General features: G+C 42.2%; 1 protein-coding gene across 34 annotated transcripts in view; it reads left to right on the top strand.

The window, feature by feature from the left end:
* The window catches only part of LOC147616276 (uncharacterized), a 141,148-nt gene extending 127,555 nt beyond the window's left edge, over window positions 1–13,593 (top strand). For 13 of the 34 annotated variants that reach the window (XM_086777324.1, XM_086777322.1, XM_086777314.1 and 10 more), the window contains 7 exons: window positions 6,787–6,845; window positions 6,959–7,052; window positions 7,138–7,381; window positions 12,460–12,552; window positions 12,707–12,834; window positions 12,939–13,001; window positions 13,123–13,593. In XM_086777324.1, the coding sequence (XP_086633450.1) occupies window positions 6,787–6,845; window positions 6,959–7,052; window positions 7,138–7,381; window positions 12,460–12,552; window positions 12,707–12,834; window positions 12,939–13,001; window positions 13,123–13,230 (789 nt within the window). In that variant the 3' untranslated portion in view covers window positions 13,231–13,593. Of the gene's footprint in view, window positions 1–6,786; window positions 6,846–6,958; window positions 7,053–7,137; window positions 7,382–7,701; window positions 7,777–12,454; window positions 12,553–12,706; window positions 12,835–12,938; window positions 13,002–13,122 lie in introns of those variants that run through there. The other 21 variants (XM_086777327.1, XM_086777326.1, XM_086777317.1 and 18 more) reach the window with 7 other exon arrangements.
* The last annotated feature ends 1,113 nt before the right edge of the window (window positions 13,594–14,706 follow it).

The following is a 14,706-nucleotide window of genomic DNA, read 5'->3' as shown; positions in this document are numbered from 1 at the left end:
CAAAGGGTGTTACCTCTGTGGGAGATGTCATCCATCCTGATGGCTCCCCTCTTTCTTTTCCACAGGCTGCTGCACATTATGGCTTGGGACCTCATTATCGTCGTCTTTGGCGTGATATAATTCAGATGCTTCAGCCTTTTTTGCCGATTCCACTGTTGGAAATTCGAGATCGCCTGCAGGATTGGACTATCTCCTCTTTTGATTCTTCATGCCATCCCTTGAGGCTATCTGATATTACAGTTGCTGGTCTGTATAAACATTTGTTGCCATTGCCTTGGGTTTCTGAACAGGCAAATCTCTTCTGGCATATGCATCGGTCATCTTGGTGGTGGAAAAGACGATTGCGATCTATTTGGCAGTCGAAGCTTCCTCTTCGACAACAGCTCTTTTTATGGCACGTTCTTTTGGCTGTTATTCCCTCAGGACAGTTTCTGGCACGCAGACATATATCCTCATCCACTTGCCATAGATGCTCTGCTTCCAGGGAGACAGTCATTCATATTTTTTGGAGTTGTCCTTCTTCTCGTCAGTTTTTTCTTCCTCTCATCCAGCTTCTGCGGGCTAGATTTCCAAATATGATATTTGGAAAGTTTTTCTGGCTATTTGGTCTTCATTTGCCCAAACCAGAGTTCTCTCTTTTCTTTTCATGGGTGCGCTACTGGGCTTTATGGACACTATGGAAAGTTCGCAACCATGCAGTTTTCGGTGATGCGGTTTTTTCTGCTTTTTCTTTTTTTCGGTACTCCCTGCATCAATCTTTCTTCGATTGCATGCAGGTTGACCAAATAGATCATGATGTATATATGTCTTATATTGACATCTTCAGTTGATGTACTTTGGGACTATCTACTTTGGATAGTCATCTTGTAAATCTAATATACTTATGATTCCACTTTTATAAAAAAAAAAGTGTGTATGTATCTTATCTGTGTCTACTCTCTTTTTGTTTCTTGTATCTGTTGCCTGTGTTTTTCCTCTTTCTTCCTTCATGGCCCAATCTGCTACTTACCATAGAAGGAAATTGTGTGTTGATCCCAAATGCAGACAATTGCATTCTGATTTGCAGCCTCTCCGTTGTGATAATCCCGAACTGCAAGAGTTTTGCAACACTTTTGAGGAAGGTTTTGCAGATATCAACAAGCATTGGATGCGCCTGTGCCGGATTTTCGTTTGAAAATCCCGGGTCATGTTCTCTTTGACCGTGTAACAAGACTATCTCAGAAAGCAGTGATTCTCTTTTTCTTTGGTAAAATGCCTACTATGGCAGATGTTTTGGTCAATGGATAAAAGCCATGCTTGGTGGATGTTTTGTGAAAGGGGTTTACTGTGCAGCAAGAGGTTTTTATGAGGTGATTCCCACTAAATCCAAATATAAACAAATGCTATTAGGAAAGTTGCCCTTGTTCTTTGGACAACAACTGGTGCATGTTTACCCTTGGTCGCCCACCAAGGACTATCCAAATTTTATTAAACACAGGTGCCTTGTGTGGGTGGAAGTGGTGGATCTCCCAGTTTATGTGTGCCTCGCATTGCCTTTTTTGGCTGAATCATTGGGTAAGGTTGTAACAAACAAACCCTTGATAGGGTAGCAATGGATGTTGAAATGCAAGGCATCCTGACACATGAAGTTTTCTTTAAGCTTAAATGGGAAAATTTTACAGGTTCTTGCTTCACTTGTAAAAAGTTTGGACATATGCAATCAGAATGTCCGTCGCTTTTATTGCGGCCATGCCCTCTCCTCAAACTCCTTCTATGCCATCAATACAAACTCAAAAGGGGAAGAATGTAAATCATTTACAGCATGCAGGTCTGGATAAAGGAAAAGCAAAAGTTGCCTCGACAGGCTTTCATGCGATGAATGTGAAAGATAAAGACAAACTTGACTCTGATGCATGGAAGACTCCCCAAAAAACAATAACTCCTAGACAGAGGCCTCTGGTCTCTTGTAACTACACAGAGAAAGCTTCTACATCTGCTTTAGCTACCCCGGTGCCTGACGCTTAAGGCGATATTACAAGAGTGGACGGCAATACGTTCTTTGCATGGTGACTTGAGCAGTCACGCTGCCATGTAAGTTGAGGCGTAGCCTCTACATTACTTACATTGTAAATATGTCTATACCAATCAAATGCTTTACTTACAATAAACAAGGCCTCTGTGATGTGAATAAATGGAGACTGCTTTGGTTATATGCAAATACTATGCATCCCCATGTGGTTTGTTTGCAAGAACATAATCAGCATACTTTTGCTTGAAGACAAGGAGTCTTCTTTAGATATCAAATCTTCTATGTAGGAACTCAAGCTTTTTGTGGCATCCTCATACTTGTTAAGCATGAATTGGACCTACAATGATCCAAATGGCCATTGGCTTGTGGTGCAATGGATGATTGCAGGAGAGTCGTATGAATTTGCGAGTGTTTATGCATTCCAAACTTCAGTATATAGAGATGAGATGTGGCGCCTCTTTCGTGCATACCCATGGATTTCAAATGCTTTCATCACAGCGCATTTCAATAATTTATTTGACTTTCATGATAACACCTCTCACCGCTCTCATATGATGTCCTTTGAAAGGCAATATTGGATGCAAACAATGACTTCTTCGGATGCATGTGATTTGTGGACACAGCTTATGCATTCAAAGGGTTATACTTTTCATCATAATGGTGTTTTGCATTATTGGGCACGTTTGGATAGATGGTACCTTCCAAATGCTGCTCAATATGATGCACACACATGTAAAATATGGATTGATCATACATTGTGCCTCTCTAATCATCCGCGAGTATGGCTTGATCTGTACTTTGGCATGGCTGACAATGATTGTCCCTTACCTAATAAAAGGCTACTTATGATTAATAATAGGTATTTGGCGCATGCTCTTTTGCTGATTTGGTACATATAGCTGCATATCCTCTTCTCATGCACATGCAAGAGGATATAGATTTTGCTTGGTTCAGCTTTGTACATCGAATGCAAGCTGTGATATAGGACTATGGTACATGGTACATGGGAGAGAATAGAAGACAAATCGAACAAGCAAAATTGCAATACAAGAGTACACTGAACTCAGCCATTCTAGAGAGCTGAATAATGATGAAGAGTAGTTGTTAACACAAGCTGAAAATTGTCTTCGCCATAATGATGAACATAAGCATAATAAATGGCAAACTAGGGTGAGACAAAAGCCATTACTTGATAAAGGCTGCTCGTTAAAATCTTTTTTCAAAGGCTTGCATGCTTCCAAATAAAAACAACGCATTGCAAGAATCAAAAGAATAGATGGTACTTGGACATGCACAAAAACACAGCTTGCAAATGCTTGCCATAAATACTTTTCTCGCATTTTTTCTAGCCCTCTCCCACTTTCGAGGGAGGCTCTTGATGCGCGAGAACTTTTCTTGCAACAGGTGGTGCCTGTTATTACACGCCAATAGGCTAACAATATCGCCTTCACGAATGTAGAATTGGATGATGCTATAAAAGGTCTAGGGGCAAATGGAAGTCTCTAGGTTGGGATGGCTTGATTGTGGAGTTCTTTCAAATTTTTTGGAATATTTTGAGATCGCCAATTTTTCTTATGGTGAATCACTGCTGGAATGTTGGATAGTTGCCACGCTCATGGAAAGAAGGCTTACTGAAATTATTGCCCAAAAAACAACTATGTGAAGCCATATCGGATTGACGTCCAGTCTCTTTAATGCCATTCATATATGAATTGGTCACCAAGATACTTGTTAACAGAATAAAAGATGTCCTACATGGAGCTTTGTATCCAGCGCAGTATGGATTTGTCCCTCCAGACAAATCACTGACAATATATCAAATGTATATATTGGCATTGAATATGCCAAGTATACGGGATAGGATGTTCTCATCATGCAGATGGACATAGCTAATGCCTTTGTACACTGGGACTCCATAGCCCATGTTATGGACAGAATGGGTTTTGGGCCTAGAATGAAAAATGTCATCTTTTGGCTTTATCAAGAGGGATCAACTAAATGCATTTTGGGTGAAGAACTTTCAGCCTCATGGTATCTTGGAAAATCTGTTCGGCAGGGTTGTGTGCTTAGTCCACTATTGTATGTCATTGCGACTCACCCAATGGTTCTTTACATGGACAAGTTGACACGAGATAGGCAGCTACATGGTCTCTCCATGATGAATGGTACACAATTTGTGTTGTGACACAGGCATATGCTAATGACTATTTCTTTTTTCCCAAGAATACAGAGGCTGATGTGATGAAAGCACTCTCTCTCTCTATGGTTTGGCTGTAGGATTACATGTAAATTTTCAAAAATCAAAGTTTCTTCCTTTGAAATATTATGATTGGCATCAAATTTGGTGGCCAGGTTAGATCCTCCCACCCAAAGAGATAGTGTGTCATCTTGGTTATCCCATTGAATGGGAGTTGTCCTTGAAAGATGAGACTCAATGGGTGATGGCCAAATTGCACTCTAAAATAGAAATTATCGCCTATGTCCAGTTCTATCTTCCACTCCTACCTTGGTCGAGCAAACAGTTTGACAATTTCCTGTTTAAAGCAATGGAATGCCTATGGAAAACCAAAGCAAATAGAAAAGGGTTATGTTTGCTAAGGCAAGAGCTTATATGTTCGCCTAAAATGCATGGAGGGCTCAATGTCCTTAATATTCATTATCATATACTGGCAAGGAAGGCCACACTTCTACGTGCATTTATAGAGCAAGTCAAGCCATGGGCATGCATGGTGGGAGCTCTGTGCACTAACATGCAAACAAATGCATATGGACATTGGATCATCAATTATGATGATATAATCTTTGGGCATTTCCATGGTCGTATTCTAGGCTCTCCATATTTGACTGCTCTCATTCGAGATTAGCAAGTTATACTGTGTCATTTACAACGGTCCTGGAGGCCTCCAAATCGGGGAAACTCACTATTGTTGCATAGTATTCATTGGAGTAGGATATTTGATCCACCGCTTGCTTTGTCTCAACCAAGAAAGGCATACAATCTCTCTATATTGGGAATTCGCCACGTATGCAACGTCGTGAATGAAAATGGTTATGTTCTCACTTTTCCACGTACAATTAGACAATGCAACTTGGGGATGCATCACAGGCCAATTTGGAGAGTCATTTCAGAAATGACGTAGCCCTTTCAACCAGTCCCAATGCTTGAGAAAACAGAGAGACTTCAAAATTGGTGTTTTGATAGACAACTTCTAGGATATACTCCTCTGCCTTTTGCTAATTTATTTACGGCCAAGGCTTATAGGTTACTCTTACCACCTCCATGAATTGAGGATCATGCAAATTGCCTCTGGCAGATGTCAAAATCTCTTGCTTGGTGGAAAGCTACACTGAAAAAAATTTGGAAGAGTGGATTGTCCCTCAAGCAACAACTGTTTCTATGGAGATGTTTGGTTGGGGTATTCCCAATGGGAACTTATTTGGTACGTAGGCGTATTGCTCCCATCCTACAAAGACAGTGCCTCACCTTCTTTGGTATTGTCCGCACTCTCGGGATTTGCTTGATGATTTCAGACATCTTCGGGCTCATTTTGGCGTTTCGGTTGAATGTTCTGGCTTTTTGGTTGCCTTTCTCCTTCCCTACCAGACTATACAAATTTCCTTGACTGGACTAGATTACGGGCATTGTGAACTATCTACTATGCTCAGAATCAATCGCTCTTATCTGGTGATTCTCTCCGGCTATTTGTTTATTTCCAGAGAGCCCTTCTCCAATCCCTCCGAGATTCTCATGAAATTGGGGGCCTTTCCTTCTAGCAATTAGAAATGTTTTCCCACTGTTTCTGAACTGAGTAGTAGCTTCCCCAATTTGGGACAGCTATGAATAATTTGTTTTTCCTAATAAGACAGTGGTTTCACTATATATATAAAAAGTATGTGTGTGTGTGTTATCCAAAGACAAAGGGGCCTATCAATAAACAACCTTGAAAGTATTGTGCTGTTGACATGAGTGCTACAATGAGGTAACCGCACCTCCAAGACAGAAGCTGCAGCAGTGGCAGTGCTACAAAAGGGCAGCGGTGGAGCAGGGTACAGGGGAGTAGAGACTTGGTGGTGGTGCAGAGAGCAGTTCAGTGGCAACAAGCGGGGCAGTGGCTTTCAATTACATTCATATTTGTTTGATCCAAAACCCATAATCTCAGAGAATAAGTCCAAAATGGTAACAGTTTCTGCCAACTAGGGATTCTTTTATCAGCAATGATGACGTAGTGCACTAAAACATGACTGGTCCTCGTAGCTGGTGAAGGTGAAAGTTCTTCAACCAAGACAGGACCCATCATGCTGGACAGGAATGAGAATACCGACTTGGACTATGTTTACCACTTCCATACAAACTAGCAGCCCGAAAGGAGGAAAGGAGGGTGGAAAGAAGGGTAAATGAAACAAGCTGTAGGGGCTGAGTTTCAGCAGATGCTGGAGCTTTGGGCAGCAGGTGGGAGCTAGGGGGCAAGCTGAATGAAAGCAGACCAGCGGAGGCGCAGGCTGGAACTAGGCAGCAAGCAGGCGCTAGAAGCAAGGAGGAATGGGCTGGAGATAATGCCTCAGACTGTTAAGAGTCAATAGATGCACAGACTCTGATCAATCACATCTCTTGCTTTAAAAACTTCTTTAGGTCAATCAAGAGACATGTTAATGTTCCCAACTTTATTTTACTGTAATCAGATAATATAGCAGCAGCAGTTCAAGCTTATGGACTCATAGGCAAGCATGTCTGTCTCTATGTCATGATGTGTTTATAGGATTGCTCTTTGTTGTTGCAGGTTGATGTGAAAAGAGAGCTCGTAATTTTCTCGATTCTCTCTGCGGATGAAAAATTAAGGTACTTTTCCATATGAACATTTATGTGCACATTGTAGTAGATTAATAAGCAGTTCTCTAAACTGTCCCTTGTAGACATACTGTTAAGTTCAAGGTTCTTTCATATGCCCCCAGAGCCGCAGAAACAGCGGTATGTTTCTTCGACAAAGATGTTGCTGCTGCAGCTGATGCTGCCCTTAAAGCAGGAGCTCATCCAACAAGGCGGAAGGTAGTGTTGGTCCTTCACTCTAAGTGTCCTGGTTGAATTTTTGAGTGCAGCCACTTGTGACTTCTGAGTTCTTCCTTTTGTGCAGAGCCAAATTCAAGATTTTATTGGGGGTGTTCTAAAGGATTTGAAGGGAGGTGTATTGAAGGAGATCAAAGGAGGCTTTCTGAAAGCTTCAAAAAGTGGAAAGGATCAATCCACTAGAACAAATGTACCAGCTAACCTTTCTAAGCTGTTTACCTCATTATCTATTGCAGAAAAATTTGCAAGCCCTCAGCCAGACAAAGCTTGCCAGCCTGAAAGCGCAGGCTCAGCTGCTGAACTAGACATTGGTATGCCTTCTCAAGTGCTACCTGAGATTCATAGTCACAAGAAATATTTTGAGGTTTATTTCCAGGTTGGTTTAGCTAAGGCATCTGTCACTCCGTTGTCACACCCACCTAAGTGCTCTCCATAGCCAATGGGGTGACAAAAAAGACTTAAACCGCCTTAATGGAGGCAAGAATTGATTTCCTCACCTATCTCACTCAAGCACGAGGAGGAAAGAAGAGATTTTCTCATCTAGCTCACTCAAAACGTGAAAAGGATCAATCCACTAGAACGAGTGTACCAGATAACCTTTCTAGGCTAATCGCCTCATTATCCGTTGCAGAAAAAATTGCAAGCCCTTAGCTGGACAAAGCTTGTCAGCCTGAAAGCATAGGCTCGGCTGCTGAACTAGACATTGGTAAGCCTTCTCAAGTGCTATCTGAGATTCATACTCACAAGAAATGATTTTTCCATTTCGAGGTTTGTTCAGCTAAGACTCTTCCCTTGCTGAGACAAATGTCATGGGACTTTGCCGAAGAGCCGCAAAAACAACTTCCTGATGTGTGGGTGTGCTAGCTCTGCTTCCAATCCGTGTCACATGGAAGTGCCCCACTGTCAATGGGGTGTGGGGAAAGACCTAAGCCTGCCTTCATGGAGGCAAGAAGAATTTCCTCACCTAGCTCACTCAAGCATGAGGAAAGAAGCAGCTCATACAATGAGAAAGCCCAAATCACACCCAACCATGCAAGCATCCGTCAAGCAAGACATGGATCAACACAATGAATGCAAGGGGGTAGAGAGGAGAAGAAAGAGATCACATGAATTCTATTGCTTATTAGGAAATGACTTCTTGTATTGCTGTGTTATGTCAAAACTGTTAACTGTTAATATACAACTGGCTAGCTTTCACACTTGTCCAGTCATGACTTAAAAAAAGTTCATGGCACACTAGTCTAGCCTATATTAAGTATATACACAAGTCAAATGACTACCCCGATTTATCATTAAGCACAAAGTAGGGCCGCTTTATAAGATCCAACGTTGTTTTACAAAAGATGGTGCAGTGCCTTACAAAATTAGAATGAGGAGAGGCCTTGTTAACCAGAGTGGTTAACACACTCCCCTTCCTAAGGTGACCTTGTCCTCTGGTAACCAACCAGAGTAGTTGAAGATGCCTCCGGTGTTGTTGAAATAAGAAAGGTTTGCGGGAAAGCCAACGGTCTGTCTGCCTCATGATTGTGAAGCTCTTCAAGAGAAGCTGTTGTCGGCATGTATTCTCTAATGTAACAATGTGGTGCTTATGGAAATATTTGATCACTTCATGGACTTAGGGCCCTCACTGAGATCAAATACAAGGGCTTCATACTTGGCCATGGCTCTTTTGGCACCTTTCTGAGTATAGACAATTTGAAAAATCTACGAGGAGCTATGATGACTGGGTGTGACACTTTGCCATAGTACTTATCAATGAAATTCTTCATTCTGAGCGGCATCTCTGTTGTAGGCCCTTCAAAGTAGGGGTAGCTGTAGAAGAGACTAGCCTTCTTGAATTGGAGGATTTTGGTGCAAGGCCATCTGTGGCAGAGTGCCCTCGACCTCTGAGCTGGCCAATGGGTAGAAGCATGTCCACATCACACCTCAAAAGAGTATGCGCATGATAGTCAGCAGCTGCTTGTGCACCGGGAGCAGGAGACTTGGCTTGTCTTGAGCTGTAGAGTGCTACTTATCATCTGTTGCTAGCGGCTCCTTATCGAGGTCCAGAGCATCTTGTGGCTCTTGTGGTGTTTTGACATTGGCCAAGTGCAAGGTCATCTTTTGCATCCTCCAAGTGGGGTCATTTTTCAGCACTGTGAATAGCTGCATAGAAAAGCTAGAGAGGTAGAGTATTGTTTAATAGAGGAAAGTGATGTAGTGTAGAGACTCGAGTACAATGCCATAGAAAAGCTAGAGAGGTAGAGTACAATGGTTGGTACGTCAAGTACAGTGGCAAGTACAGCTGATATAGCAAGAATACTGCCATAGAGTGTCATAGACAAGAATGCGAGCAACCAACATGGTAGAGGCTAGCTTGCAGCACAGAGTCTGCTCAAATGAAGAGCGAGCTAAAATTTATAGATTTGGGGCTCTCACGAGCGAGATGGCAAGTAAAAGCTATATTGACAAGTTGAGAGCTGAGGTGACAAGTGTGAGGTCACTTGTCTCAATTGCCTCACGGCAACATTGGTCAAACATAAGACATGTAGAGATGATCATGGAGTCAGTTTCTCTTCAACCCAATGAGTAATCGGGAGATGATTGAGGACTGCATACAAATGTGGAGATACTTGGCTTTGGCAATGTCTTCTTTGATGAACTCTCTATCCTTCTGCTTGAAATTGTGAATTTGATTGATGAGGCTCCATCTTGCCCACTTGGAAAGAGGTCAATGGTGAATGATTGTCTGAGGACCTCATAGTTGGCCTTTTTCAATGGATTTAGATTGAAACCATTGTTTGGCTTTGTCTTCGAGGAAAAGCCCAAAAGCACTTCTAGAGCTTCTTCTAAAGACACAGTGTGAGAACTCTCTTTTCATGAAGTTCATAGTGCTATTAACCGAGCCAGTAGGTGAGTTTGGAGTCGCAGTGTTGAGAACCCTCTTGGGTCGCGGTGTTGCCCATAACAGGGTACTCATCTGCTATCAACTAAAACGCAGTGTTGCCCCTCTTTTCACAACCGCTAAGTGTAAAAACTTGGTCATACATGTATTTTGGCTGTACAATGGGTTCAAATGATCGCAGGTTCGATTTGAATCCACATCCACAAGTCCTATGCACAGTGTGAAAGTGAGTGGCTATACAACGGTGGGTTCAAACAGGGGTCCTGCTCGTACAATGGGTTCGAACTCTGTCGTACAACGGTATCAAGACAGGAATTCAATGATCGAATCCATCGGGTTTCCTTGTGGAACAGGTTCTTAGTTGAAATTGGCATTTTCAAACTAGACGGGTTCTGGCTGGTCACAACAATGTCAATGAGGTCAACGTATTCAAACTCTAAAGTGAGCAGAATTTCATTACGAGTGGGTTCTAAGGGCTTAGGACTTGTGGATGTGGATTTAAAAATCGATTTTGGTCAAGTCCGGACACTGTTTGCACCTCTTTTCAAGCGTGCCGACAGTGCGAAGGCCTCTTGTGACCACTCAGCACTGCAGAAATTAATGAGTTCTGCATGCTGATGGAGACAGGCAGATTTCAACGTCTCATATTCTGCCTCTGATAATGACAGGTGACTGCAGTGGATTCTGACCACTCAGCACTGTGAAGAAATTAATGGATGTGTCATGATCATGACGGTTATAGGGTTGCATTCCGTGAAATAATGCAACCCGATTTTATGGCTAGGAACGATCTTCCCATGACCCCCGTCCTTGACGGCATGAGCAAAGTCGTGCACATGATATTGAATTTTCTTAGAACCCGAACGTATTTGAACAGTTAGCTCACATGAGTTCTAAGAGCGACGGATTCAAGCACGGTTTTCAAGGCACGGTTTCAACGTCCTTATCTCACAGTGGTTTCTAAATTCTTAGAACCCGGGCGGATTTCTCACATATGATCTAAGCTTCGAACTCGGCGGGTTCTAAAACTTAGCTCACGGCGAGTTCTAAATTCGGTTTTCAATGGTGTCAAAAACCGGCGACGTAGTCATACCATGGTTTCATGACGTTTTTCACACGAGTTGATTTGGTAATTATTCTGATTTATCGCCTTTTCATTGAGACAAGGACACGAGTGAAGAAACGTAAGCAGTCAAAATTTCAGCATGCAATTATTTTCTAGAGTCCGAATATGTTTGCCTACAACAGGTTTGATGGCTTTGCTCGCTGTGTGAGCAAACTTTGGATGCGTACTTACGGAGTGGATTGAAAGAAATGTATGGTTAATGGTTTGTTTTATTATGATTTTTACGGTTTTCTTCTTCCTAATGCAATGCTATGCATAACACATAAATTGAAACTTCCAACACATGATTCGGACCTAGCACTCCGTGTTTTCACGGGCCTCTCACTCCTAATCACACAGATCTAGCAATCCCTCAACTTAATGCAAAGAAATTCAAGCTAGGAAGCATGGAAATCATGCAAAAAGCGAAAAAAACCAGGTTTTTCACCCTTCCAAACCTGTGAAGTGAAATGAACTAATAAAATGAAAACAAGATTGAAACACACATGTCCAAGGCTTTAATACTAGTTGTTTTTTCGGAGTGCGATCTCCTAATTAACACCGAGCAATATGGGGTATTCCCAAAAGCCTTGAATATGAATGGAAATAGAGCTAAGTCCTGAGGCTAGTCTCCGACAACAGCACCATATAATATATTCAGCTAAGACTCTTACCTTGCCGAGACAAAATGTTGTGGCACTTGGCTGAAGAGCCACAATATTGGGTAGTCCCAATATTGGGACCTCCTAATCAACACAGCATAATATTAGGTAGTACCAATGGTCTAGAATTGGAATGAAAATGGAGCTAAGCCCTAAGGCTACTCCCCAGCAATGGCGCCATGTATGTTCAACTAAGACTCTTGCCTTGCCAAGACAAATATTGTAGGGACTTTGCATTTGTAATGCTTATGTGGGCATTGAGTATGCCAAATACTCGCAATAGGATGTACTATTGCTGCAGATAGATGTTGCAAAGGCTTTTGATATAGTTCAATGGGATTTGATAGCTGCAGTGATGACAAAACTTGGTTTTGGGCCTAAAATGCATGGAGTTATTTACTGGCTCTATCAAAACAGTACATTGTGTTGAATATTGGGCAAACAATTGTCATATCCTTGGATATTGCGTAAATCAGTCAGGCAAGGTTGCCCTTTGAGTGCATTATTGTATGCAATTGTCAGTCACTCTTTGCTTCTATATATGGACAAACTCACGGACCAAGGAATTTTGCATGGTTTATGGTCGTAATTTAGTGGGTGGCACAGGCTTATGCTAGTCCTTTTTCTATATGGTTTTTAGAAATGTTCCGTCTTGTTTTTTAGAAACACATTTTTTTGGGGGGGTTGAGATTTTGAAAAACATTTGTATGGTCACCTTATAACATATCTTCAGTAAAGTGCTGTATGCAGATGACATTGATATTGAAGGTGAAGGGGTTTCTCCTGGACATGAACCAGGCAGCAGCGAAAAGTTAGCTGCAAACTTGAAAGGTCAGTCATGTTTCGGTTGCTGCCCCTCCCCCTCTCCTCCAACTTTTCTGTTATCAAGTTATCATCAGGTCTATGGATCTGTTTTGGTCAAAAACTTTGCCACGTGGTTCTTGGCTAGAGTGTGCTTAAAAGGAAGACTTCTATAATACTGTAGGAAAGGAAAAGCTTTCGGATGCTTCAGATGATAGGATGAAACTTTTTGGTGGCGAAGAGGGTTACAGTAAACCAGTGAGACGAAGCCCAGACGAGATCAGGGCAAAGTATGGCCATAAAGCATCAGGGGTGAGAATTTTGAGATTTTGTTTTGCAAGAACGAGAAATACATGATCCTTGGGCATGACCCTTTCTAAATTGTGAAAGTCCTGTTCATTTTCTGCGTGTACCAGGATGTCTCTGGTGCAGCAGGTCTAGCTAGAGATAAGCTGTTGGAGAGACAAGAAAAGCTTCAGGTATTTAGAGAACATTGAAGTGCCATATTGTGCACAAGTTAATGTTGAAGAACTTCCTGTGCCTTTCTGTGTATTATTGAGAGAAATAGTCAAACATTGCTGAGTGGTATGTTGTTATCAGGCTCTCGGAAAGCGTACTGAGGAGATGCAAGAGGGAGCAGAAAACTTTGCTTCAATGGCAGCAGAACTTACCAAGGCCATGGAAGGCCGAAAATGGTGGCAATTATAAGGTTCACTGTCATTTTTGCAGTAGAGAGCACAATTGGTGTATTACCATGGCTCTTTGTATTGATCCTAGTAAAACCCTCATACAGAGTAGTAAAAGCTTGGCAGGTAAACCTCTATCATTGTTTCTGCAGAAGGGGTGGCTGCAAGGCTTAGCTGATTTAGACAGTGCAGTATGTGTTGTCTCACAAACTTCTGAGAAAGCCAATGAACTCCTTATTTTCTTGATGCTTTTGGCACACCTTTGGCAAGGATGTTTTGGCTCAGGGGCCATTTTCTTTACAAAAACCTCTGTTGGTATCCTTCTTTTTTGGGGATAAAAAAATGTGTTGCATATTATTATATATATGAAAGATTGTATACAAAACTTATCCCCAAAAAAGTCACCCCAATGACCCCCAGTCCAGTTAGCCACGCTTCAGAAAGACGAACAAAAAACTACACATGGTTCCACCTAAGGTCCATTCTTCTAGGCCTTCCCAATTTGTGTGAAAAACCAGCTGGTGGAGGACAGACAGTATGGCAATACAATTTGCATAACATCTGATTTTGGAGCCCAGCTTCCAAACCTGCAGCTTTAGGCTGCTTGAAATCAGCCCCCCACTTTCCAACCACACTGATGCAGAAGTATGATGGGGCTGAAAATGGGGTTCTGTATGGGAAGAGACAAATTTTTCTACTGGCTACTAAACATTTAATAACCTGCAGGTGACAGTCCAGAACAGGGACGGGAGTGACCATGACACCCAACAAATGAATGGACACCTCAACCTTAGTATCCGCAAAGTAGGCTAAGTCACACTCTAATGTGTGTTTTCTGCCTTGCCCTTTGCATCATGAGGAGGGGCCTTACACCCCACAGATCTCTGCCTGCCAGCTATTGTGTGCAGCCCTCAAGCAAACTTGACGCTCTGTGTCCATTTTTGCAAAGTCATTTGTGTGGAAAAGGCGATCAAACCTCTCCCATGTAGGCATATCCGGTTCTAGCCAGTGCCAGCTGTGGCAGCAGCTCAAATGTCAGTAAAGAGAGTATATCAATCCTGCTATTTAGAAGACTATGCTATACCTACATTTCCAGATGAGAGATTTGAGCATCTGCCTTCGGAATGGAAAGACGGCAAAAAGTAAACGAGATCTGTCATCAAAATGGGAAGAGAATCTCGCAATCCGACCTCTTTCCAATTATTTGTGATTGAGGTTTGAGTTTGGACGAGAAGTTGGCAGTTGATCTGCATATACCACTGTCAACCCCCCCAACCCCCCTCCCAGGGCGTCTCAGCTTTTTGGCTAACCAAATCCCTTCTTGTAGTACTCACCACAACAGACATGAAATCTTCTCAAGAATGAAAGGGTGCTTGAACCTTCTTCCAAATTCTTGTGGAGTCCTGTACTTCCATCTACAGTTGAGCTTGTCAATTTATTAACTCTTTTTTAAGTGGCAGAGGTATAGTAGCAATGTTTTGCTGGGCCCTTTGAATTC

Source organism: Cibotium barometz, chromosome 38 (assembly GCF_041138505.1).
Source record: "Cibotium barometz isolate CiBa-2024 chromosome 38, ASM4113850v1, whole genome shotgun sequence".
NCBI lineage: Eukaryota > Viridiplantae > Streptophyta > Polypodiopsida > Cyatheales > Cibotiaceae > Cibotium > Cibotium barometz.
This window is presented reverse-complemented; position numbering and strand designations above follow the sequence as displayed.